Source organism: Pomacea canaliculata, linkage group LG9 (genome assembly GCF_003073045.1).
Source record: "Pomacea canaliculata isolate SZHN2017 linkage group LG9, ASM307304v1, whole genome shotgun sequence".
Lineage (NCBI taxonomy): Eukaryota > Metazoa > Mollusca > Gastropoda > Architaenioglossa > Ampullariidae > Pomacea > Pomacea canaliculata.
This window is the reverse complement of record NC_037598.1, coordinates 20609849-20635776: the sequence shown is the minus strand read 5'-3', so window position 1 is coordinate 20635776 and position 25928 is coordinate 20609849. Positions and strand designations below refer to the sequence as shown.

The 25928-nt window shown below is 39.7% G+C and overlaps 3 protein-coding genes across 9 annotated transcripts in view; all 3 read left to right on the top strand.

The window, feature by feature from the left end:
* The window catches only part of LOC112572607 (neuroglian-like), a 170281-nt gene that overhangs the window by 17000 nt on the left and 127353 nt on the right, over positions 1 to 25928 (top strand). The gene's annotated exons all lie outside the window — the stretch shown is intronic.
* Positions 9256 to 12404, top strand: LOC112572616 (neuroglian-like). Its single transcript, XM_025252376.1, has 5 exons — positions 9256 to 9617; positions 10113 to 10218; positions 10811 to 11006; positions 11792 to 11966; positions 12234 to 12404. Exons 1-5 carry the CDS (start codon positions 9566 to 9568, stop codon positions 12371 to 12373), a joined length of 669 nt encoding a protein of 222 aa, XP_025108161.1. The 5' UTR covers positions 9256 to 9565; the 3' UTR covers positions 12374 to 12404.
* On the top strand, positions 12966 to 22934 carry LOC112572609 (neuroglian-like). The gene is made up of 19 exons (XM_025252366.1): positions 12966 to 13057; positions 13542 to 13726; positions 13962 to 14093; positions 14317 to 14475; positions 14911 to 15092; positions 15400 to 15585; positions 15917 to 16109; positions 16216 to 16376; positions 17067 to 17276; positions 17709 to 17946; positions 18278 to 18411; positions 18698 to 18911; positions 19296 to 19418; positions 19756 to 19938; positions 20094 to 20213; positions 20505 to 20663; positions 20999 to 21175; positions 21545 to 21605; positions 22030 to 22934. The coding sequence occupies exons 1-19, from the start codon at positions 12984 to 12986 to the stop codon at positions 22298 to 22300; spliced, it is 3162 nt and encodes a 1053-aa protein (XP_025108151.1). The 5' UTR covers positions 12966 to 12983; the 3' UTR covers positions 22301 to 22934.

The window sequence follows — 25928 nt, the reverse complement described above, 5'->3', positions numbered from 1 at the left end:
TTCACCGTGCTTTCAAAGGGAAGCAACTAGCAATTGCAGAGAGATTTAAATGTTACCTACTACTCTCCCTTGAGTCGAACGCACAAGTACAGTGTTTGTGGACTACTGGTTCGCCGAGACTGACCGCTCACTTTTTCTATTTAGTTTAAGTAGTTTTGTGAACATAATTAATTTCAGTTACTGTCATGTTGGTATGTAAGATAATAATGTTGCTTTACATCTTACATATTTGCACTACGGAAAGTTAATTGTATTTTTAAAACACTACAGTTTATGAAAATGTTAATTATGATAGATACTGTTGTTCCCCTTAAAATGGGGTCAGGACTATTCAATAAAAAGAAAATTTGTAATCTTGTATGTATGTGACACCTGTCCGCAGGGATTCGCGTCGGAGGTTTTCTCCGGGTACTCCAGTTTCCTCCCCACTTCATCTCCACCACTAGTGGGAAATCGCCGCAAGCTGTCTGCTCCACATGACCTCTCTGTGACCTGGCACGCACGCCCCTTTTTCTTGCGTAAGCTGTCCATTGCTTGTCGACCCGCCACATTCAACCCTAATTGTTGGCACTTTCGCATTCCTTTCAGATTAGTACATGATAAGGAGAAAAATAATCACATACATAAGATAAGATAAGATAAGATAAGATAAGACAAGATAAGATAAGATAATACTTTATTGATCCCTAGAGGGCAATTCAGTTGCAGCTCGATTATATATATTAAACCCACAGGCAGTCGTGTTGCAGTCAATCATACCAGCTCGATTAAAGTCATACATGATCGCATGCACATCACATTCATAATCCATTCAAAAGTCTGACGGCTGAAGCAACAAAAGACAGCCGCAGTCGGTTTGTCCTGCATGCAGGCATACTATATCGGCGACCTGATGGGAGCTGGACAAGTTCACTCGACAGAGCATGCCTGTCATCACGAAGGATGGCAGACACTTTCAGAAGAGTCCTCCTGTTATACAGATCCTGCAGAGAACTCTGGGTGGATCCAACGACTTTGGAGCAGGTGGATACCACACGATGTAGGCTGCTCTTGTCCTTCACCGATAAACTATTATAGAAACAGATGAACGAGAAGGACAGCACGCTCTCTATATGTGATCTGTAAAAAAGCTGAAGAAATTGGGGGGAGACAGAGAAAGACCTCAGCTTCCGTAGGAGGAAGAGGCGTTGTTGAGCCTTCTTCACGACAGATTGAGTGTTGACATCCCAGCAAAGTCGCCTATCGAAGATGGTGCCCAGGTATTTAAAAGCAGAAACAATTTCCACCTCCTTGTCATGGATGACACAGACGGGACACGGTGGAGAATTCCGACGGAAATCAAAGACAATCTCCTTCGTCTTACTCACATTAAGTTCTAGAAAGTTGTCATCGCACCAAACAATGAATTCTTCCAAAGCATCACCGTGAGTGTGCACCGGCCCGCTAAGGAGAGACAGCAGTGCAGTGTCATCAGAGAATTTGACAAGATAGTGACCCTCATGAGTACTGCGACAACTGTTGGTATACAGGATAAACAGAAGCGGGGATAGAACACATCCCTGAGGTGAGCCGGTGCATGTGGTGGTTAAGTCGGAAAAAGTGCCAATGACAAGAACTCGTTGCTGCCTGTCGACCAAAAAGTGAATTATCCATGACACTAGCTGATGATCAAGGGAAAACTCGTCGAGGAGTCTTCGAGCTAGGAGATGTGGCTGGATAGTGTTAAAGGCCGAAGAGAAATCAGCGAATAATAGTCGAGCATGGGCTTGAGGATTCTCCAGGTGTTTGATTAAAGTGTGGAGGATGAACAGTTTAGCATCATCAACACCTCGCTTGGACTGGTATGCAAATTGCAAGGGATCAAGACGAATGAATGCTTTGATGATTGTCTCAAATACTTTCATGACCAACGATGTTAAGGCCACCGGTCTAAAGTCACTGAGATGCCGAGCTGAAACTATCTTGGGAACTGGAACAATGGTAGATAATTTCCAAGCAGCTGGGATGGAGAGTGAATCCATAGAGCGCTGAAAAAGATGTTGAAAAATGCCTCCAAGTTGGTGCGCACAGAAACGTAATGTCCTGCCACAAATACCATCCGGACCCGAGGCCTTGCGAATATTTACTCCCTGAAACAGCTCCACAACTTGCTCGCGACAAATCTCAACCTTCGGCACAGGGTGAAGAGAACGAAGCACATCGTGAACTTCCACGGAGAAGTCATGTGCCTCGAACCGAGCAAAGAAAGCATTAAGAGCATTAGGAAGGGCCGCACTGTCAACGCCTGAGATCGAGATTTTGGCTTTCGACCCCTGACTCCGATCGACAGTACTGGCCATGTTCTTCAGTCCCTGCCAAGCCTCTCGGATGTTGCCTGTAGCAAACTGAGACTCGATTTTCGACTTATATTGCACCTTGGCTCGACGGATAGCATCACGGACCTCTCGATTTACTATTCTTTTGTCGTGTACAGAACCTGTGAAGAACACACGTTTTTTTCTATTAAGCACAGCTTTCAGGCTCTTGGTCACCCAGGGTTTGTTGTTAGGATAAAGCACAAATTGTTTGGATGGAATGGTGCAATTGACACAAAAGGAGATATAGGAAGAGATGGTGTTCACTAAGTCGTTCAGAGTAGGACATGCTTCTAAAAAGACATCACAGTTAGTACATTGAAAACAGTCCTGTAAGTGTGCAACATTGTCGGCAGCCCAGCATTTAGTGGAATGAACTGTTCGGCGTACCCGCCTGATCACAGGTTTATAAACGGGTATCAGTTGTACACTCGTATGATAGGACGCACCCAGACTGGGCAGGGGTAGAGATCTGTACGCATGTGGTACAGATCCGTACACGAGGTCGAGTGTTGTCTGACTCAGTGTAGTATGACAAGTCACATACTGGTCGTAGTTAGGGAGAACTGATGTCAGATCACAGTGGTTAAAATCTCCCAAAATAAACTTTGGAGCATCAGGACAAAGCGAGTCGACATTGTGAGTCACATCTGCAATGCACTGTAACGCATTGGAAACATTTGCCCTGGGATGAATATACACAAGCGTGAAAAACAGCTGGGGGAATTCTCTCGGGAGGTAAAATGGGCGAAGCGAAATTGTGAGAAGTTCAAGGTCACTAGTACACATCTTTTCACGAAGAATAACCGTTTTACAGTACCTGTTGTTGACATAGAAACACACTCCGCCAAACGGTCCAGAGAAGCCGGCGATGTCTAGATCAGCGTCACCGTCGTGTAGCCATGTTTCCGTCAACGCCAACAAACAAGTATCCCTGTGCAGTCGAAAGTTGTTTATCCACGCCTCAAGCTCATCAATCTTGCCACGAATCGACTCAGATTCAGTCAATCATTGGGCATGAATATCTTGCTACTTCTAATATAATGACAAAATATAGATTGAGTAATTGAGGTTTTTATGATTAAGTGATTGATAATCAAAAAACAACAACCAGAAGAGTAGTTAGTCATTTACGTGATTACCTACCTTAAATGACCGTTGAACAATACTATTTGACGCTTGAAGGGTTCCCTCCCTAACCTCTAAATTCTAGTCTAATTAATCGTGAATATATTTAGGTGCCCTTCCTTTCCTCTAAATTCTAGTCTAACTATTCATGTATATATTTATGACTCACATGTCCCGCAGGGCTCTGTTTTGGGCCCGGTTCTATTTTCTATTTACACATCTCAGCTTGGTCCTCTCATTGAGAAGCATAATGTGAACCGTAAGATGTTTGCAGATGACACTGAACTCTATTTTTCATTTAGTACTGACAGTGAGTCGGTGCGTGAGGCAGTTTGTGCTGTAGAAGATTGTTGCTTAGAGGTCAAGTCATGGATGCTGAGGAATAAACTCAAGCTTAATGATGAGAAGACAGAGGCGATGCTATGTGGTTCCAAGCTTAGCCTTAGTAAAGTCTCTCTAGACTCCATCCAAGTGGGTCAAGCTAGAATCCCCCTCTCCAGCTCCGTACGGAACCTTGGACTCTATGTTGACAATCTTCTAACTATGTCTGATCATGTCAGTTCTGTAGTCAAGGCATGTTATTTCCATATCCGCACTCTTGGACGACTCCGACCCAGTCTTAATAAGAAGACTGCAAATGCAGTTGCTGTGTCCCTCATCGGTTCTAAGTTAGACTATGCCAACAGCTGCCTCTGGGGGATTTCAAAGAGCGAGTTGTCGAGGCTACAGCGAGTGCAGAATACGGCTGCGAGGATAGTTGCATGAAAGAAAACAACTGACCATATTACTCCTGTACTACCTGACCTCCATTGGCTTCCTGTGGAGAAGAGAATTGAGCACAAAGTGTTAACCTTAACATATGGCTGTCTTCACGACCTTGCGCCTGTCTATCTGCAAGAACTCATTCGCTGTTACCAACCCCAGCGGAACCTTCGTTCAGCAGCACACTTCAGACTTGAACGACTGAGTGTTCAGTCAGGGAATGCTAACAAGAAGACTGCGGGTTTCAGATCCTTCTCCAATGTAGCCCCGCTTTTGTGGAACTCGCTTCCCCTCTCGACCAAGGAGTCTGATAGTATTGCATCTTTCAAGAAAAATCTTAAGACTCACTTGTTTAAACTATTTTGAAGTTATCATTTGACCTGCAGTTTGGTGGCTGCTGGGATCACCGCGCATTGAGCGCATCTTTGTGATGTGGATACTAGCGCGTTATAAAACTACATCATCATCAACATGCTTTTCCTGTACTGCGTTTTCCGTCTCCACACAAACAACGCACGCACAAATAAATTATGTAATTCAGACTCACGCCCATTTTCTCAGTTGTTGTCTGAATACAAGCAGGATTGCACTGGTGATTGCCCATCCACCATTGTTGAGGTCGAGCTTTAATGTACTTTTATTATAGTGCGTTCGTAATTTTTTTAAACATTTTTTCTCTTTTATTGCTTTGGCGTCGTCTACCGCTGGCGGGTCTGATCATTAACCTGGCAATGACTAGGGAAAGTTAGACAAGTCTTTCTTTCTGTCGACGGACGCTCTTTTGTCACTGCCTGTGGTTGGGGAACGGGGTCCTTTAGTGGCAAAAGAATCGCATTACACCTGCACTCCCCACCTATTCAACAGGTATTGCCTACGCTTTCTTCTAGGGGACTATCGTCATGGCTAGGTAAGTGATGGTCAGAACATTCATTAAATCGTGCTTGAATTTTGGGATTACTGGAAAAATCTTAAAAAAGAAAACAGACCAAAATACACATTTTTGAGAATCTCTGGGTCTTAATCTCCAAGCAAATAAAACGTTTTGTACAGGATAGGACAAAGAGCAAAAGTAAATGTCCTTTCTGATTAAGTCTTAGAGAAGACGAAATTCACAACCTTTTCTATTGTCCCCGATATGTAGATTTTCGCCCAGAGTATTTTAAATATTACAACATACAATAAAAAAAAAACAGTACCTTCTTCAAGTACTTTCATGTGATAGCCCAGAAAGAACACGACAACTAGCACGGTGTATACACAAATGTTTCAAGAAAAGAAGGGAGGCAACCGAGCTTGTATCGTGTAAAGCAGGGATGCACAACCTACGGCCATATCCGGCCCGCGAAGCAGTGCCGTCCGGCCCGCGAAGCTTCTGCCCACAGTACAGGAAATCGGCATGTTAGTAATAATAATGAAAAAAAAAAACCCCAAAAAACGAAAAAAAGGGAAGAAGAAGTATTTATCTCTACGTAGGGGCGTCTCTCAATCTTTTGATAGATTTCATTCTTGATTTTCGTCTTTGGAGGAAACCAGTGTTTGAGAACGAGGGACGCCGCATTCCACAGGGGATTAGTGGTCTTTTGATTGGTTAATACTTGAATCAGTCGTTAAACAGATTGAAAATACAGACTCCGGGCTTTCTAGCAAGGTATAAAACAGTGGGGTTCTTACAGGGAAACAATACCAAAACAGCGTTTGAATTTCGTCATTTTCCTGTGGAAATCAGGACTGATCGCCTGGGGGTACCTCGATTAAAATGTATTTTAAGACAATTTCTTACTTTTAGTTTAACATAGCAGTGTATTTTCCTGTTAGTTCAATAACCAAGGAATCCATTTTTAAAGAAAAGCCAAACTGCACAAAATTGACCCTCAACACCTTTCGGGCCTCTAGTATGTCACCTGCACTCTACAGTGCCTTTCAGACGAGGAATCTTCTTGAATTTATTTTCAACTCAGCGCTGGTCAGGAACCCCAGGCGGATCAGGCGAGTAGACGAAGAACAATTAACCAAAAGACTTTCTCTTTCACAGTGAAGTCTGCTGGTTAAGCCGAGGAAAGGTACTTAAACGGTTTTTTGATTTGAGACATGAGATTGAAATTTTTATGACGGAGAAATCAAAGCAAGTGCCTCAGCTGAACGACCCCTCGTGGCTGTGGGATTTGGCGATTTTATGCGACATCACGTGACATCTGAATGAACTCAACACCAAACTACAAGGGAAAGACAAGTGGATTTCGCATGTGTATGCGGACATAACAGCATTCCAAGAGAAATTACTACTCTTCATTCAGCAGGCGGGAAGGATGGAGCTTGTCCACTTCCCAACGTGTACATCTCTACGTCAGGATCAGCAGCAACATATGTCTTTCCCCAAAGAAAGAATGATAGAACTTTTGGGGCTCTTGAAGGATAGTTTCAGTGAAAGATTTAAGGATTTTCATGATTTGAAGGATGAAATACGTCTCTTCGAAAATCCATTTGTGGCAGATGTCAAGTGCCCCGACAGACCTGCAACTGGAACTGATTGACTTGCAAGGCCAGACATCCATACTTGACAAATTTCGAGCGATGCAGACAATTGCTTTCTACGCAGTGTTGCCTGCAGAAACTTTTCCAAATCTCCGAAAACAAGCGTTAAGGATGATCACGATGTTTACAAGTACTTATGTGTGCGAACAAACGTTTTCAGTGATGAAACGAGCGAAACCCATCTTACGTAATCGCCTCGCGGACGAACATTTCGATTCAGTGCTCAGACTTGGTGTTTCTTCGATCCAGCCAGACATTCAGAAGCTGGTTTCGGAAAAGCAGCTTCAAATATCCCACTAAGTACAACTTTTTTCTAATAAAAAAGGTATGTTCTATTTTTGTTGTTGTAATTTTTGCGGTGAAGCGGCCCGCGACACGCGTGTCGGAAGGGAATATGGCCCTCAGGCCGAAAAAGGTTGTGCATCACTGGTGTAAAGCATGATCGATAACTCTGTCCATGTGTGCTAATGTTGTTATACTTGATTTACTGAACATTAATCGGCTGTAATAATGCAGTAGTGTTACCAAGAAGTGAAGGAACAGTGTTATGTCCTGTCTGTCACATACTTTGTACATTTTATGCATTGAAGATGATTCTGATCCCAGAAGGTTTGACAGAGGGGCAGTAATTAGACTCTTTTCCTGAATTAATGTTGTGAATGAAAGCACTTGTAAAAATATTGGGTGCGTTCGTGGTTTAAACATATTTTAAAAAAATTATCTACTTCTTTCCATTGTTCAAGTTACGCTGTCATTATTAAAAGTTCATTTCTAAAATCTTACAGATATAGAAAAGTTAATAGAAGCATTCTTCATTTTTAACCAAAATGAGCCACACCCAGTTTATTGTCCGGTTCATGTTTTTTACAGGTGTTTAGACTTGCGAAACACATTCAGTCAACTGTCGACCTGTTCACTATCCTACTTCGACAGAGAGCACGGTGACTGTGTCACAGATTGGAATTTTATCCACAGAAAAATTAATTCATTCGACAAGAATTTGTTTGAGCAGTTTTTCTTTAATTTCTTTAACACGAAATCACTAACTTACCAGTCCGAAAAACTGTCAGATTGGTGACTTTCAGGTGAGTGTTCACCAAATTGTCTCAAATCTCGCTTCCGGGGTTAGTCTTGTCTGCTCGATGCTCATAAAACATGAATAATTATTAAATTTTTTGTTTTCCTGCGTTGGAAGAATTCACTGCCTTTGGATAACAAATTGCTAGTCTACAATTTTTTTATTCATATGCAGAGACTAAATGAAATAGAGTTCCTGATATATATATATAGATATAAAATATTGATATATATCATTAACATAAAATATTGTCTCCTCGACGTTCGTTAATCAAAAATACTTTTTATTTTTTATTTTTTGCTGCGTTGTACAAATTCATTTCACTAGGATAACGAATTTTATGATAACGTGATTGGAAGGGTGCACGCTTGTTTGGTGGGTAGGATGCTATCAACCACCCTTCAGCTGTGAAGTTTCTGAGTACAGGCTTTTGTCCTTTGAATAAGATCAGGATGTGATAGTTTACAACAGTTTTTTTTTTGTCAGCTATTCAACCGATTATATACTGATTATATCCATTATATACTGAATGCTTAAAAAACTGAAGCGTACTCGGGAACTACGACATGTGCACATGCAAATTAATTCCGCCTCTCAACTGGATAGTGGGGCATTTGTTTTGTTCGGATCGTCTAGACCAGAGGTTCTCAAAGTATTTCGGACCGCGGACCACTTTACATAAGTAAAAATATGGCGGACCACCAAGGCCTAAAAATAACTCTGTACTATGAATTTCAAATTTAAATTGCTGCATTTTGACAATTCAAAACTAAATGTCCTTCTATGACAGTAGTCTAGTAATAAGTTGACATAAAACTATCTCCTTATTTGTAATTAAAATGTTAATACGAGGATTGCACCACTTTAAACATCACTTTGCTGACATATGACGACTGCACTAGTGGTCCACGGACCACACTTTGAGAACCACTGGTCTAGACCAAAGAAGCGATGATTTGTTGTTTCATTCCTATCCTGCTTTTAGCAGATTTTTTTTTCATTCTTCAGTCTTTAGTGTTAAAGATCTCTGCAATATTTAACACGCGAGTTGTTGTCTGAACGGAATAATTGAAGCTTTTTTTTTCTCCAGCGTCTTGGTGATGGTCTTCAATATCTGGTAAGCCAAATTCTTTAATATTGCCATTTGTTCTTCTAAGCCGCAGTATTTTCCATTTTGTCTGAAATTATTTGGTTGCCATGTCTGTCCTTGCTTTTAGCAAGTGTGTATTTAGTTCTGATACAGGAAACTGATGTGTGATTGAGAGACGAGGAAAACAGAGTAAAGGGAAAACAACTCCAGGTGTCACATACATTGGCCAGAGATGTGAACCCAGAACCTTTTCTGTTTCTGATGCACAAGCAGCTGCGGTATCAAGTTGACCCAAATGCCCACAAATACTCACCCTTATACACATTCTGGGTGCGAGTAGGGTGCGATGGGAGGGAAGAGGGTGCCAGGAGTGTATGCGCTATGATCCGTGTCACGTGGGCGTTGGGGATGGGTAGGGAGAAGGAATTCGTGCCATATTAATGTCCTGAAATGGCAGATGGCAAGGTTCGTTAAAATTTTAAAAACCTCACAAAGCTCAGATGAAGACTGATGTCAATGGCTGCGACTACGTTGACACGTTTATGTGCGCCGTAGCAATGCCTTGCCACTTTTTTGGTTTCAGACGAAGAGTTCAGTGTCTTACAGGACTGGCTACCAAACATGAGGAGACTTTCACTATGTTTCTTGAGTCTTGTGACTCGTATCAGTGCAGGTAACACCAGTGAACGATAAGTTCTACACTAACAGCTTCACATAAACCTTAGTACAACAGCAAGGTTACGACATGGACAGTCTAACCTTAATTCTAAGCCTTAGTTAGTATGTTTGTTTTCTCTAGTGAATATATTCATGGAACATGGCTATGTTTCATTGGCAACTGAAATTTGGTGAAAGGTAAGTCTTACCATGGACGTAGATGGGGATCTACGTTCATGGTCTTACATTAACAGCTTCAGGTAATTACTTGCAACATCAGAGTTAAGACATTGACTGACAAATCTTAACCCTTAGTTAATGTTAGTTTTCTCATGTGAAACTCTTCGTGGACCATTGTTATATTTTATTTACAGCTGGATGAATAGTTCGGTTTATTATTGCTACAATTATATAGTTCTCTACTTGTTATTTATTGTTTTCACAATGGATAATAGTGGATTGAATATTTTACATGACAATAATTGCTGCTTATGATTTTTTTTTATTATAGTCACAACCCCACCAAGCATTTTTCGGCAGGCATCTAAGAATGTTCTTTACAAAGCAGGAAAAACTGTAGAAATAACATGTGAAGCACACGGCTCGCCGAGACCAGTGTAAGTCTTATGGACTATTTGTAGTCACGTATAGACAAAGAACATTGAGCCCCGGGACTTGACCTTTGACTCTGATACCCCAGTACATGGAATCTGAAGTATTTAAAACATAAATAATAAACTAATCAAGAATGAAAGATCAATCAAAATTTTAATATAAATTCAAAGTTAAGCGAAAGAAACTGTTCGTACATTATTCCATTGTGAATCACATTTTCTTTTAAATCGAAAGGAAATGAAGTATACGAAGTCGTATTCCTCCTCCCCACCCCCCCAAAAAAAAACCAAACAAACAACACCAAACAAACACAAAAAACAAAAACAAGAAACAAACAAACAAACAAACAAACAAAACAAAAACAAAACAAAACAAAGAAGCTTTCGATACAGGTTTACGCACAAATGCGATGTTTAGTCCGATATTCAGTAGATTTTAATGGCTACACGCAATGTAGTAAAGAATAAACACAGTAAAGAAGACGTTTAGTGTCAGAATTGCAATCCTCCCCCTCCTCCTCCTCCTCCTCCTCCTCTTCCTCCTCCTCCTCCTCATCATCATCATCATCATCATCATCATCATTATTACTTATAGGTACACCTGGAAACGTAACGGAATTGACTTCAGTCCAAGCGGAAATGACGATCGCGTAGTCCAGCTTCAGAATATTGGGACACTTGTCTTCACTAAGCCCGAAGCTAAAGATGAGGGCATATTTCAGTGTTTTGCAACAAACAACTACGGTGTGTCGGCATCGGTCAAAGTGAACTTAAGAGAGGCAAAACTAAAGGTAAGCCATATTTAAGGCTTTAGGAGACGATGTGTTTTCACTATCGATGTCTGTAATTCTGCAGAAAATATAAAAATAGAATTTACCATATATATATATATGTTGTAAATATATGTATAAGTAAATCCATTTAAATTATATATATTGCAGCATTCAAACAGAACATGTACAAATTTTTCAAAGGTATTATGTATTTCCTACGCCTACAAGATATATTTAGTTTATTCCTTGTTACTCCTCCAGGAGCATAGGGCTGCAACAACACCTCCCAACTGACCTGGTTGAGATATATCTCATTGATTTGTAATTTTCCTTCTCTATGCCAGATTTAATGTGGTGACATAAATCAGCTCTTATCTTCCACTAAAATGTTTTGAATATTTGTTGTCTTTATCTTAGTCTGTTCTGCCGAACTATGTCAGGGCTGTGGCACATGTAAGGTATGTAATGAAAGTAGATGGTGAACACCCTTACCAAAAGCTGGCCCTAAGATACAGGAGAGTCTAACACTTCAATGACACACGACCGTTACAAGACAGCCTTTTACCGTAGAAAACTACATGAACTACTGATGATTCAGTTACCAATACCTTAAGTGATTTACAGCTGTCAATTAGGATTGCTTTTATTTTGCTTTTATTAAAAATTAAAAACTGGTTATCCTGGTTTGACTTAAGAATTAATAACATAAAGATTTTACTAATTGAAATGTTCATGGCTTTTTTACCTACTCAAAACATCAAGGCACAATGACTCTTAAGAGGAAGAAAATGTGAATGTTTCAGGACTTTCCGATCATGCCAGACGTCCATAGGAACCCTATATTAGGCTCAGACTTAACACTGGACTGTGTTCCCCCTGAGAGCATACCCGTACCAGAGGTGTTCTGGGCTCTCAGAAGGCCAGGAGGAGGTTTTGATCCCTTGAATCTTGATGCACGTGTCACCAAGGATATAGAACGTAAGCATTTGTTTCATTTTGAGCGAATGACAATAACACATGGAATGTTGGCTAAAATAACTCTTAACTCCCTCATGTCTTTGTAACTGTCCGTGGTTATCCTTGAAGTCTAAGTATCCAGGTTTATGGCAGTTATTAAATGGAAAATCCCAGGATGAGTGGTTAATGATGTTTATGCTCATGTTTCTGAAGAATGCCATTGTTGATGTCATCTGAACATGTTGACCATGCTAAGGAAGCTCCTTTCCGCTATTTCTGTCTTGCCAGACCGCCTTCGAATCTTAAATGTCAAGATGGAAGACCGGATGGATGGTCGGGGTTATATTTGCATGGTGTTTAATCGACTCATGCGAAAGGTTACTCAAGGTCCACAGTATTTTATTAATCCAGGAGGAGGTGAGTCGTAGTAATAGGAAGTTTCGTTAAGAATTTGCCCTTTGCCCGCTGTTGTAAGAAAAGTAGAGATTCTTGTTAAACTGGCACCACAGTATCAGGTCACATTTAATTCTTAAAAAAATTAATTCTTTAATATTTCTGGGTCATTTCAAGATTCTATTTTTGTGTGATGGAGAATATTTTGGTTACACTGTTTGTGAAAAGCAGATTACTATAAGTTAGTTATGTTATTAATTTAGAGACATTTCCGTTCTGATTCGCTTTTTTTCACTCTTGTAAAACAATGAGTTCTAGCATCATACTTAATGAATGTGGAACTGATTGATGGTGCATATCACAATAAAGGTATAGTCTTATGCAGTCATACCTACTGCAATTGCTTCTTATTTTTTTTATTTTATTCAAATTTATTGGTTAATTGGAGTTAATAATATTTTAATTTGTGCAAGAAATGTACTTCCCATAAAGTTGTTTTTGGAAATAATTCTTGTCAGCTGGATTGTAGTAGCGATTACTTGTGGAGAACATTGGAATGGCGTGGTGGATGTTCGAACACTTTATATTTCTAGAGAGAACAATACAAGTTTATTTTCAGCTGAAGTGACGAGCCCTCCGAAGTATATGTGGTCATCTCCAGAGGACCACTTTGGCCTTCTTGGAGACCAGTTCAAAGTCAAGTGCATCTTCTCTGGAAAGTATGTTTTGTGGAGGAGACAGTAAGACTGTGACCGTGTGAGATTTTACAAACAGTTCACGATGACTACTTTTTGACAATATTGTGGTCAACATTCTTATTTGCTGCATTGTGAAATTTAACATAAATTATTCAACTGAGTCCAGGGTACTTTTATGGCAAAGTATTAATTTTTTTTATCTGTGTAGGCAGATGAAGAATTTTCTTATTGTGAGAGATGGAGGAGATAACAGTAACATTGCCTAGGTCTGGAGAAGTATATAAATCTCTTAGGTTACAAAGTCATTATTTTACTATTTGAGAACAAAGTTGATTCTAAACCTAGTAAATAAAAAGATCTTGTTGATTTGTGTTACCTCAAAGAAACAGTTCCCACCCTTCTCAAAGGGAAAGAACCCTCCGAACGTAAGATCATTGACTTGCTAGGACTGTCTACCCCAGACCTTCTCTCTCAAGGATATGTTTGCTCTGGGTGTACTCCACAGCCCGACACCAGATGTACATTGGGAGAGGGCTGATGGTACACCCATCCCTGATCGGATCAAAATACAAGCTTTTGGGATGGAACTGTTTATTGATAAACTACAGTTTGAGGACGCTGGAACTTATGAATGTTGGGTCGCAAGTCAAAGTAAACGAGTTCAGAGAACTATCTCAGTCCGTGTGGAATGTGAGTACTGGGAAAAATCATAAATTAAAAAGCTTTATTTTTAGTATAAAACACGTGAAAACGCGAATAAGACATTTCAATGATTGTGTAATTCTATCAGTTTCGTCTGATTCAAATAACATTTATCATAACAAGGACATGTTTCCGAGTGTTGAAAGCAAGTGCAAAGGATGGCTACATAGATGATGTGAACAAACAGAAATGAACATCTATGTTTTCTCAATTTTTTTTTCAGCTGTACCTTACTGGCTGCTGGAGCCAAAGGATGTAGAAATTGGAGTTGGGGGCACAGCACAGTTCGACTGCTTGGCAAAGGCTGTACCACCCCCAGAGTACTTCTGGTTCATTAATGGAGTCCCCTTCGAACGTACTAACAAATTTCCTCTTACTTGGATATTTGTGTGAATACTCATTGTAATCGGCTTCATCAATCGGTGCTTTGATCAGTGATTCCCACAATGCACTGGTGAATGGTATACATCACGGGTATCTAGGTATAGTAGTTACTGACTAGAACCTGTCTAAAAGGTCATAGTCCTCGTTCAATTTTCCCTAAATGAGCTAAAATTTTGTTTCTTTGTAATTTACAGATGTGAGGGACAGCAGGATCACCCCAGACCGCTTCAAGCGCCCACGTCCTGACCGCATAGTGTTTGAAAATGTCAACAGGGAGGATTCCATGGTGATCCAGTGCAATGCCACCAACAAACATGGTTATATTTGGGGCGATGTTTACTTGAATGTGCTTTGTGAGTGGATATTACTGTAGCTGTAGCTGTTTGTTAGCGTGCGATTTTGTAACTTATGTGTGGATCTCTCTCTTTCTCTCTCCGTGAGCATGAGAGCATTCGGGGGATGTATGTTTTTGTGTGCGTGTGCGTGTACAAGCATGTTTTGCCCAACATTAACCCACACACCTTTGAAATGTTGTATACACGTTGTAAATGACTTTTTTGTTTAACTACTTCCACACATGCATATTATCATCTGTTTAAACATCATCTGATGTCCATATTGGGCTTCCATAACCATCATACAATGGTGAACAAAAAGACAAAGAACCAGATGCTGAAACCAACAGAAAATGACAGAACCTTTGTCAGCTGTGTGTTTCTTATTGTTTCTTGATTAGATATAGAGGAGACAATGCAAGGAGACAATGCAATCATCGTTTGTCTTTGCAGCGGAAGCTCCAACAATCCTTACTCCTCCAGACCAGCTAAAGGTTGTGGCGGAGGGAACGTCTGTAAACCTGACCTGCAGGGTCGCGGGCAAGCCAGACCCTATCGTCACGTGGTACAGAGACAACCAGCAGATCAGTGGTGGGAGGTATAAGATCATGCCCACAGGAGACCTTTATATAAAAGTAGGCACGACTTGTCCTTCACAATAATTCAACCACGTTTTTGTCGTTAGAATGTTTCTAACAATCTCTAGCTGCAATCTGATAATATTTTGCGCTAAAATATTTGTAAACAAAGACCTTGAAAGGAATAGATAGACTTTAAAAACTTTTGTTACTTTAAAATTCCATAGCCACATGATGTTGATTTTTCGCTGGCCTTTGTGGCAAAGCGTTGAATTTTCTACAAATTTGTATGCTTTGAATCTCTTTTATTTACTTTTATAATTTTTTTAATTTTGTGTTTAAAACATATTTTTATTTAATTAAGAAAGTAGTGCTGTCAGATGCGGGGCTGTACACATGTGAGGCTAAGAATGTCTACAACACGACCAGCAGTTCTGGGAAACTATTGGTGAGGCGCAAGACGGTGATAGAACAGAGGCCTCTGGACCTGGAGGTGAACGCAGGGAATGATGCAAAACTAAGTTGCTCTGGAACAACTGACCCAGCAGAGGTGAACTTTCACTGGAAATGTCTTAATGACTAGCCTTAAAAGAGTGTTCATTCTCTAGCATCTCCATGTCTTACTTTTTCAATCAGTGATTGGTCAGGTCACTTTTCTGCCACAAACTAAGTTAAAAAAATTTGTTTGGGCTTGGCAGTGAGTTTAATGGTTTTCACCAAAAGAGTGCAACATAAAGATAAAAAATGGGAGAATTAGGGAACCTATTTGTCTAAAATAAAGCAAATAAAGGATACACACTTCAGCTGAAAAGTTAAACGTAATATATTCATTAAAGAAAGACTTCGGCTTGTGTAAAATTATTATTTTACTGGCCTTTTAGGTGGACAAGCTGCAAATAAAATGGCTGAAAGACAACAAGGAACTCTCATCAACTTCGGATAGAATAACTACCAACAAGCAAGACAACTCCTTGACAATATCGGGAACCATTGTAAGAGATTCTGGATCATATACCTGTGTTGTGACCAACGGCTTAGATCGAGACGAGGCATCTGCGATGGTAATTGTCAAAGGTTAGTTCCTGATGTCAGACTTTTTAAGTAGCTTAGTACCTTAGTTTATAAATTCTTCACCTCGTCGGTGTTTAAAGAACGCTTCATCCATTTGTTTTCTGTGTAGACAGACCTGATTCTCCAACTGATGTGAACGTAGTCAAGTGTACCAACCATTATGCAACAATTAGCTGGACACCAGGCAGCCTCAACAATGCACCTGTTCAGTATTTTGTAGTCTTATACAACACAAACTTTAGCCCGGATAAATGGATGTTTGGAGCAAAGGTGACTATATTTACACTTACCTTGTTTCCTCGAAAATAACCCGAAAATAAGCCTAGAAGGATTTTTCAGGATACTCGTAATATAAGCCCCACTCCATGTATAAACCCTAGTGAGCCAGTCACATTTAATTCGTCTGTTGAAACACACGAAGGACGCATTGAACTATAAAGCAATTATATTAATATATATAATATTATTTCATCAATGCTTATGATACATGATAATATAAAGGATTTGTAAATGCCCGAGCCGACATTTTTTGACAATAGGAATACTCATCTGTATAAGTACCGCAAACCTTGGTGGCACATGTGCAGTATACACTTTCCCTCTATTTTCTGTAAAATTTCATCGACACTTGAATAAATGTAGATTTTTGTACATAAGAAGATAAGAAATCCCTAGAAAAAAGGCCATAATACCTCTTTTTGAGCACAAATTATTAAAGGCCCAGTCTTATTTTAGGGGAAACACCGTAGATGCCTGAAAAATATAATCATAAATTTTAAATTTCAAAATGAGATACAACCAAAATTGAATAATACTGAAGGAAAAGCAAATATTTGTCGAGGTGTTTTGTTAAACCTTTTGTGTATTGTACATTTTCTACAGCAGTTTAAAGTAATATTCAATTTAAATTCAGCATGACAAGCTAATGACCCACTCTTGCAACTGCTTTGTTTCCTGAAGGTGGAGTCCTCCGAAATTGAGTTTAACTTCAGTATGACTCCCTGGGTTACCTACTCCTTCCGTGTCATCGCCTACAACAAAATTGGAGAGAGTGACCCCAGCGCCCATAGTCCAACTGGCTGCAAAACTAAACCAGATCGCCCTCAAGCTCATCCCCAGAATCTTCGGACCATTGGAGACAGACCTGGTCTCCTTCACATAGAATGGACAGTAGGTGGTCTAAGAATATGAATATATGCACATCCAACACCAAGACACACACACCTGTGTGGTCCATTCTAAGACTGCTGTTAAAAGTATGTTTTGGTGTAAAGGTAAAGGTCATCCCGTAGCCTTCTCATGTCATTATCTCGCTTTTCTCGGGGCCAGCTTTATGTGATTGCTTTGCCCATCTCTTCTTCCTTGCTGCCAAGTCAGGTATCCATTCCCGCCAACTGGGTCGACTGGAGGAAGTTTGCTGCGCTACTCGGGTATCGAACCTGCTTGCCTCTCAGTTTAGACACCAGTGCTCTAACCACTCGGCTATCCGCTTCCCCTATGTTTTGGTGTAACGAGATTTGTATCCTTTGTATCATTTCTCTTCCTTTTAAAGTGGTCGATCGGCAGTTTTCTGTAAGATTTTCTACAATGCATCTGTTGCAGCCAGTGCCAGAGATCCAGCACAACGGGCCTGGCTTTCAGTACATACTGCAGACTAAGCGTGAAGGATATGAAAACACCGTTCAACAAATTCCAATCGATGATTGGAGAACGAGAGAGAAGTTTATTACAGTTGGAGACCAGATTTATGAACCATACATTATCACCATGAGAGCCAAAAACAGCATTGGTGATGCTCTGCACGACCCTCCCACAATTCGAGGCTTTACAGCCGAGTCAAGTAAGTTGAATAAATTGAATAAAATAAGACTGTGAAATACATGTGTATATAATATGTATGTTCTAATGTGTGCTCAGTTGTGATTTTTTTGTGGGGGAAATGATCTGACAAGAATAATGAATAATGCTGAATTTTAAATTTTGAACAATTGACTTTGATCAACGATCATGAAATATTATGATTATTATGATCATTAAAGATCACTTGAGCACACTAGTAATGGTGGCCCAGAGTCTTATTAGTGTTTGATTTTTTTTCAGTTTTTATTTCAGTTTTAATTTTTTTTTTTTTTATCTCCTCTAAAGTTTTACATCCTGAGTTTCGTTTTCAGTTCCCAATATTGTGCCCGAAGCTTTGCAGGCAGAGCTGGTGGAAGACACCTATGCAGTGCTAACATGGGATTTTGACTATCAACAAATTAACAAAACACCCACAGCCATCAATGGAGAGTTCCGTGGATTTAAAGTAAGCTAAGGACTTGAACCTTATGGCATCTGAAAAAGCTTTAGCTTGGAAATATTTTTTTATTGCAGTATGTAGCTGATGAATCGGATCTTCACGAGACTGTCACCTTTTGGAACTGGTGCACTGAACATGTGAAAAAGTGATTGACATTTCAATCCCATGGTTTCTCTGTACATCTGTCGGTCTGAACGTCGTGTTAAACTCTAATTAATATTTTGTCGATTTCATTCAATATTAACAGGTTGGGAACATATTTGAGGATTCCTTTTTCCATTTTTGTTTCCAGATTCACTTTTGGCAGAGAGGGTACAAAGAAAACACACTCAGGGAGTGGAATGTGTCGCCACAGGATGCCCTTGCCTCGCGAGTAGGCAGACAGTTCCGAGCAACGATCCACCAACTTCTGCCACAAACCACTGTAGAGGCACACATTGCTGTGATGAACAACTACTATGTCTCGCGGCCAACAGATGTCCTGACATTCCAGACAAAGCCAGGGCGTGAGAAAATGATGTTCAACAGCAAACACAAACTTATGCGCACAAACTGCCACAAGGGCAGACAACTGAGTGGACGTCTAACCTAACGTATTATCTCATGCACACAAAGAACTTACCTAAAGTCCAAAATGAAATGTCATTTTTTACTGGACTTATCACACAATATTGCAACACACACAACACCATCTTGAACAAGTGCAAATGCATGCATTATTGCATCCTCACATATTAGTTAAAATTTATTATTTCCATTTTGGAAATTGTTTAGTTACTTAATGAAAATGTTAGACACAGTTTTCAGGATTTTTGTTTATTTTGTTTTGTTGATGTTTTGGTTTTACACTTAATGTTATTTACTTTTTATTTTGTCCTTGTTTTCAACAGTCCCTGGACCAGTGGCTTTGTTCCGACCAATCAACATTGGAGACAACCATGTTAACTTGGAGTGGAAGCCACCAGATGAAAATCGTGGAGATATTTTAGGATATGACATTGGATATCAGCTTGGTAAGTCCGCCACAGAAAGTACAAACAGTGTTCGTGATGCAACACGCACAGCACTCCTTGATTGCCCGGCTTAGTCTTTGCGCTTTGTTCACGATTGCTATGAAGAAATACGAATAAGCTCTAAAAAATAATAATGTGTACCAGAGGTAATAATAATAATAATAATAATAATAATAATAATAATAATAAATAATAATAATAATAATAATAATAATAATAATAATAATAATAATAATAATAATAATAATAATAATAATAATAATTATTTCCGCAGCCTCTCTATAATCTTGAATTGTTGAATTTTGACCCTTTGTCAATGTGTTTTGACAAATATCAGTGAACGGGCTTGACCTTGGTGAGATGCAAGAGCGAGAGCCTCAGATTGGAGATCCCTACACCAGCACCGCCATAGTGAGCGGCCTCTTGTCCACCAAGAAGTACCGCATCCACATCTGGGCTCGCACCACAAAAGGTCGGGGCGAGAGCTACTTCATCGAGATCTTTACGACAGCCGGTGGTGGTGCGTGCCTTTTCCTTTCTCATAATTTCTCATTCATTTGTCGGCCGGTACAGTTTGGGCTAGAGTATTTTTTTTCTGCAGGACGCTTGTGTTCAAAGTTTGTACCTCCGCCATGATGAAACATCGCTAGTAATTTTTAACTTCTTTCACCACAGACCTTCGAACTCCGCGCTTTTCGATCACTGATGTCGGGCATGACTACATAAATGTTTCTTGGTGGATAAACCCATACGCCAAGTCAGGCACCGTTATCTTTGTGGAGTATAAAAGGGAAGGTGAGTATGTGCAAACGATCCGCAAATATTGCAATGCACACTCTCTCTTCTTTCTTTCTTTTGCATTATTTAATTCTCTTCTTAATTCTGTTTGAGTACTTTTTTCATTTACCTACCAACAGGAATTTACTGCATTTGGGAAACATGTATAGCATCCTTCTCGTGCAATAACCAGTAAGCATGTATTTATAAGTATAATCCATACAAATTATTGGTAAAAGTCTATCTTTAAAAGTGACATTGCAACCAGTAGCTTGTTTATTTATTTGAAATGATTGTAATGTTTGTCAGGCGCACCAGAATGGAGAAGATCAATAGACGAAGTCATCTCAACCTCGAAGGACATTAAGGGACTGGAACCAGGGACTACCTATGAACTTCGTGTTGTAGCCACCACCGGTAATGCTTCACGGGCCTCAAGCACGGAACGAGTGCGAACCCACGGAACAGGTGAACGAAAATATTTACCCTCAGGCAGTTGTGTATATCTTTGTTGCTTTCATTACACAGACGAATAAATAGACGTACATTCTCGATCAACCACGAAGCCACTACTTGTCTAGGTTTTTGTTCGTTTTTGAAAGAAATATTTACAAATATCCATAGTTTATAAGAGCTGAAGCATAAGGAGGTAAACTAGTATATCATGTAGCTTAAGGACAAAGTATACATGGAATGCACACGTCTTTAAAATCAGTATTTCCAGATGTATTGTGTGACTGAAATTAGCAGTTTGCTAACTCGCTACACGCGTGTGTACTTCATGATCCAATTCTCTGTTGCAGCTATTGCCTATGCACTGAATGGCAACTTCGGCTGGTTTGTGGGGATGTTGTTAGCTTTCATCTTATTCATCGCCCTCATCGCCCTCTTCATCTTGTTGTTTCGCAAAGGAAAGAGATTTAAGCGGAAGGCTTCCACCTCTAGCTCACACTATGGAGATGATGCTACAAATTATATCGGTATATACCACATTGACACCACTACTACTATTACTACCTCGAATAATGTACGTTGATATAGAGTTTATCCACAGAACCAGATGTACTTTCTTTACAAACACACGCATACACACAGAGAGAAAGAAACAGGACTGATGAAACTCGGAGACAACCACCGACGGTTAATCCTGTTTGGTTTTCTTCACTGGCTGCAAGACCCTCCAACAGAGCAGATTTACATCATACATATATATGTATATATTATCTTAGGTTATTACTTGTTATTTCTTCTTCCAACATTCCCAGTGTATGTTTATTTTTACTTTGAAGTCAAAATATAAATGCGCTTGAAAGCTAGAAACAACATTATTTGTTTTTTTTATATTCTAGACACACCTACATGTTCGCCAGAAGCTCGTGGGTACAGCAATGATTACTATGAAAGGAAGGAGTGAGTAGTTTTTAATAAACTTATGAACCCAATCTAACATTGATAGCTCTGTGCATTATATATATATCTTGATGTTTGTAGTATGTTGGGTTTATGTGTATGTATATAACCATAGAAACTGTGTTTGTATGTGTATATATTATTTTTTCATACATGCTATATATTCTTGCCTCCTCTTACATTTTCTGTCTGGTGCGTCAGTTTGTATGAGTTAAAAAAAAAAGAGAAGAGATTTAAATCACTTCAGTTAAACAGTATGACTCCAACTAAGGAAGTAAAATTTAAAAAAAAAATGTCTGAAAACAATGAGAATTAACAAACGTTCATCACAGCAAGCAACCTCTGTATGACCTCTTCATATTTAAACATGCATGACATGGTACTTTTGTTATTCACATTAGCCTTTTCTTCTTTGTCTCCGCAGATATGATGATGACAGATACTACGACTACGACAGTAAAGAGAATCACACAGATGATTACTTTGATGATCGCCATCATGACTCTGATGATGACAGGGGTGGATACGATGACCGTGACTACAGAGACAGGGATTACTCCCGTGACTCCGATGAAGATAGTGAAAACCATGCCAAGAACTACCCAAAGAGTAGAAAAAGACGAATATCTTCCCATGCACATTATGAAGAGTACGAACGCAGCCCCTCTGCAAGCTATGACCCCGACGTCGAATGAACCAACCCCCTTTGACCCCCATGGCACACATAAGGATAATAGGCTGCGAAATTATTCTCGCGGAGGTGGACCCCCTGCCTCCCTGCCTCTTCCACTTTTGAGTAGAAAAGCACTGCATGGATTATTACAATCAGTCCCTGAACCATAACCCTGGCACTAAAGAAATCGTCGTCGTCGTTGTCGTTGTTGTTGTTGTTGGATATGAATGGAAAGTGTATCTTCCAAGGAGGGATTTATAAGCGGATAAAGATGGCGGTGGCCAGGGGTAGGGTCATCCGTTACACGGTGTCGCCCAGGTTTTTTATGCTTTAACTCTTTCGACTGATGTTACAGTTAGTTTTCATCACCTTTTTCTCTGTTTTAAAATCTGGCTGCAGGCTACAATATGATCTGACATTTTCTGAATATCTTCCCAAATGTGGGAAATCTGTTCAAATATATGGCTTTGGTTGTCATATTTTAATAAAATATCTAGGTTGGCATTTATATCTAGTGATTCCAGACGTCTGTGCCGCTCTTTCTCTCTGGATTGGATACTAGTGCCATTACCTTTTTTCGATTGTTTTGGTCTCCAACTTGTGATTAATGCATTCAAATGCTTTTAGCATCAATCTGTCCACCACACTTAATGTGAATAATTACATTTCGTGTAATTGCCTTTTAGTGTTGAATTTTCGTTTTGAAGAAGTATTAGTCAGCTTGGTATTAATAGCTATTTTACTAATCTTCTTTGCGGTCACTAAGCCATTTGTGTCCCTTTGGCTTTATCAGTCTGGTGGGTCTTCCTTTTGCTGCTGCTTTCTTTTCTAGTCTTTACTTGACAATTATTGTTTGAGCTAGATTCACTGATTTCTCTTCTTCGTTCAGTAATTCGCCGTCAGTACTCTGGCTTAAAATGTTTCTTAACTAGACGAGAATAGAAGTACGTTTGACAAAGTTTAAAAGTTTGTTTATAACAATAATATGAAAACTTTTACAAATAAAGTCAAACGTCCATGTTTGTCTTCGAACGACATAAATGCTTTCAAACGTTTCCAAGACATTTATATCTACACCAAAAGTATTTATTGAGAGTACAGAAAAACTTCTGGTGCTATGTATCTGATACAGTAAGTAATTGATTCTTACGGGAATTGCAACTGATAGAAAAAGCACATAATGTAATGAACAAATAACCATATGACAGTGGCAATTATGTTTGGTATCCTGCTGTTGATTATAAATATATCACAACTGTTATAACATTATGCCATCTGTTACTGATACTGATTCACAGTGTTAAAAATTGAAATAAGTGGGTATATTTTGTTTTACAGCAAGACCATTCTGAGTAAGAAGCTTTATTTAACATGGTGATAATATACCGAGGCTTTCATAATTTGTAAGAATTGTTTCTAATTTTGCTTCTACTAAAAAATTATAAAATGATGTACAATATCAGTATGTGGGCAACCTGTCTCTTTTAAAATAAAAAGGGCACAACATATATAGTGGCTTCTTATATCTGTTTTTTGATAAACACAACTCACAGTCAAATCCCTCTACAAACAAAGACATAGCTTAGTAGCAACACTTAGTAGTAACACGAGAGTGCTACATGTGAATATTGACGACATCCCTAAGTACAGAAGTGATTTCACCGTGCCTTCAAAGGGAAGCAACTAGCGATTCCAGAGCGATTTAAATATTACCTACTACTCTCCCTTGACTCGAACACAAGTACAGTGTTTGTGGACTACTGGTTCGCCGAGACTGACAGCTCACTTTTTCTTTTTAGTTTATATAGTTTTGTGAACATAATTAATTTCAGTTACTGTCATGTTGGTATGTAAAATAATAATGTTGCTTTACATCTTGACTTACATATTTGCACTACGGAAAGTTAATTGTACTTTTTACACTCTACAGTTTATGAAAATGTTAATAATGATAGATATTGTTGTTCCCCTTAAAATGGGGTCAGGACTACTCAAAAAAAAAATGTAATCTTGTATGTATGTGACACCCGTCCGCAGGGATTTGCGTCGGAGGTTTTCTCCGGGTACTCCGGTTTCCTCCTCACTCCATCTCCGCCATTAGTGGGAAATCGCCGCAAGCTGTCTGCTCCACATGACCTCTCTCTGACCTGGCACGCACGCCCCCTTTTCTTGCGTAAGCTGTTCTTCGCTTGTCGACCCGCCACGTTCAAACCTAATTGTATTCACTTTCGCATTCCTTTAAGATTATAGTACATGATAAGTAGAAAAATAATCACATACATTGAGAACTACAAAGCACACCAGGTGAGAGGGAAACACTGTAAGAAGTTTATGCAGGTAATTTTTATGTCCAGCTTTCTCAGCCTCTTAACGAGGTTTGGCTCCGACATAGCGCAAGGCCGCAGCCATAACAACAGTTAAAACTAGAGACAGAAGTCTATTGTGTCCCACAATCTTCGAACTACACCGTGGAAGAGATGTTTACTGTCCTGCTTTAGTCACCTGCAGCGCCTTAGGCCAGGACGCGCTCGCCGACTCTGACGCAAGGTGTGACTACACTCAAGCCTGACCTCTAACCTTTGACGTAATCATAATTTGCTACTGGGGTAGGATGGTGGCAAGGAGGAGATTGAGGGTCCGAGCAGACGTTTAAGTGCGTGGGATTTACAGTTGCATAACTCTTGGCCATGCTTGATAGCCAGTGCGGGACGACTTTGACGACTGGTGGGATAACTGTGAGCTGTGAGCTGATGAACTTGCGCAGACCATCTTAGCGCCTCATAAGCCTCCGGGTCAGCCGGGGGGTGTCGGGGCTTTTCTTCGGGTATTCTGGTTTCCTCCTCCTCGTGCATCACCTCCCCTCCCACATAGTGAGTTATCGCCGTAAGGTGGCAGCTCAACTGAACAAACCAGCCAATCGGCAAACATAAGTCACGTGACAGTTTAGGGGCTGTGCGGATTGGTCGCAACAGTCAAAGAAGACAGTTGAGATCATTCCCTGCAGAAGGCACACGTGTGACAGTCACTACCTACAGAGGAAAGGAAAAACAGAGCTACACTCAAGAGGAAGGTCCAGCAAAAGGCAAGTAATTTGAAGATAGAAATCTACTGTTAGCTAACTGCCTTTCAATATTAGGATACTAATGAAAACTTTGACAGGAAATCTTTTGTTTTATTTTTGTAGAGTAGGTCTTCCCTCTTACATAAAACATTTGAAACCGTATTTTGCAGCTTTGTGGTCAACCTTCAGTCTTCAGTTCAATTTTAAGTGAAAAAAAAAACACTGTTTCGTGAATTTATGCACTTTTATTATTATATTCCCCTGTAAATTTGTTTCTGTTGAAAAATGTGTGGTGGTATTGCTAATGGAGAAGGTGGCATCAAGAGAAGAAATAATATAATATCAGTTTTCATAAAGAAATCCTGACGTACCATCTATTGTATATTTATGCTTCAAAATAAATGATGGCAATCCAGAAACAAATAGGGCAAAAACATTTGCTTTTATTCTAATGTGTGCTTCACGTTGTGTACAGGACAACTCCCGAGAATGGCAGCAAAAATGATTTACCGGATTTACAGCGGTGTGTAATACCTTTTATTTTGTTTTTAACTTCATTTCTTTAAGGTTTTGAAAAAGTGAATGGTTA

Excerpts from the sequence above, each read along its gene's own strand:
- LOC112572616 (XM_025252376.1), top strand. The coding sequence starts at position 9,566 with ATGAGGAGACTTTCACTATGTTTCTTGAGTCTTGTGACTCGTATCAGT. Across the intron at positions 10,219-10,810 it reads CACGGCTCGCCGAGACCAGT|GTACACCTGGAAACGTAACG; the intron begins GTAAGTCTTATG and ends TATTACTTATAG. Across the intron at positions 11,007-11,791 it reads TAAGAGAGGCAAAACTAAAG|GACTTTCCGATCATGCCAGA; the intron begins GTAAGCCATATT and ends TGAATGTTTCAG.
- LOC112572609 (XM_025252366.1), top strand. The coding sequence starts at position 12,984 with ATGTGGTCATCTCCAGAGGACCACTTTGGCCTTCTTGGAGACCAGTTC. Across the intron at positions 15,586-15,916 it reads GAACAACTGACCCAGCAGAG|GTGGACAAGCTGCAAATAAA; the intron begins GTGAACTTTCAC and ends CTGGCCTTTTAG. Across the intron at positions 19,419-19,755 it reads TGACATTGGATATCAGCTTG|TGAACGGGCTTGACCTTGGT; the intron begins GTAAGTCCGCCA and ends GACAAATATCAG.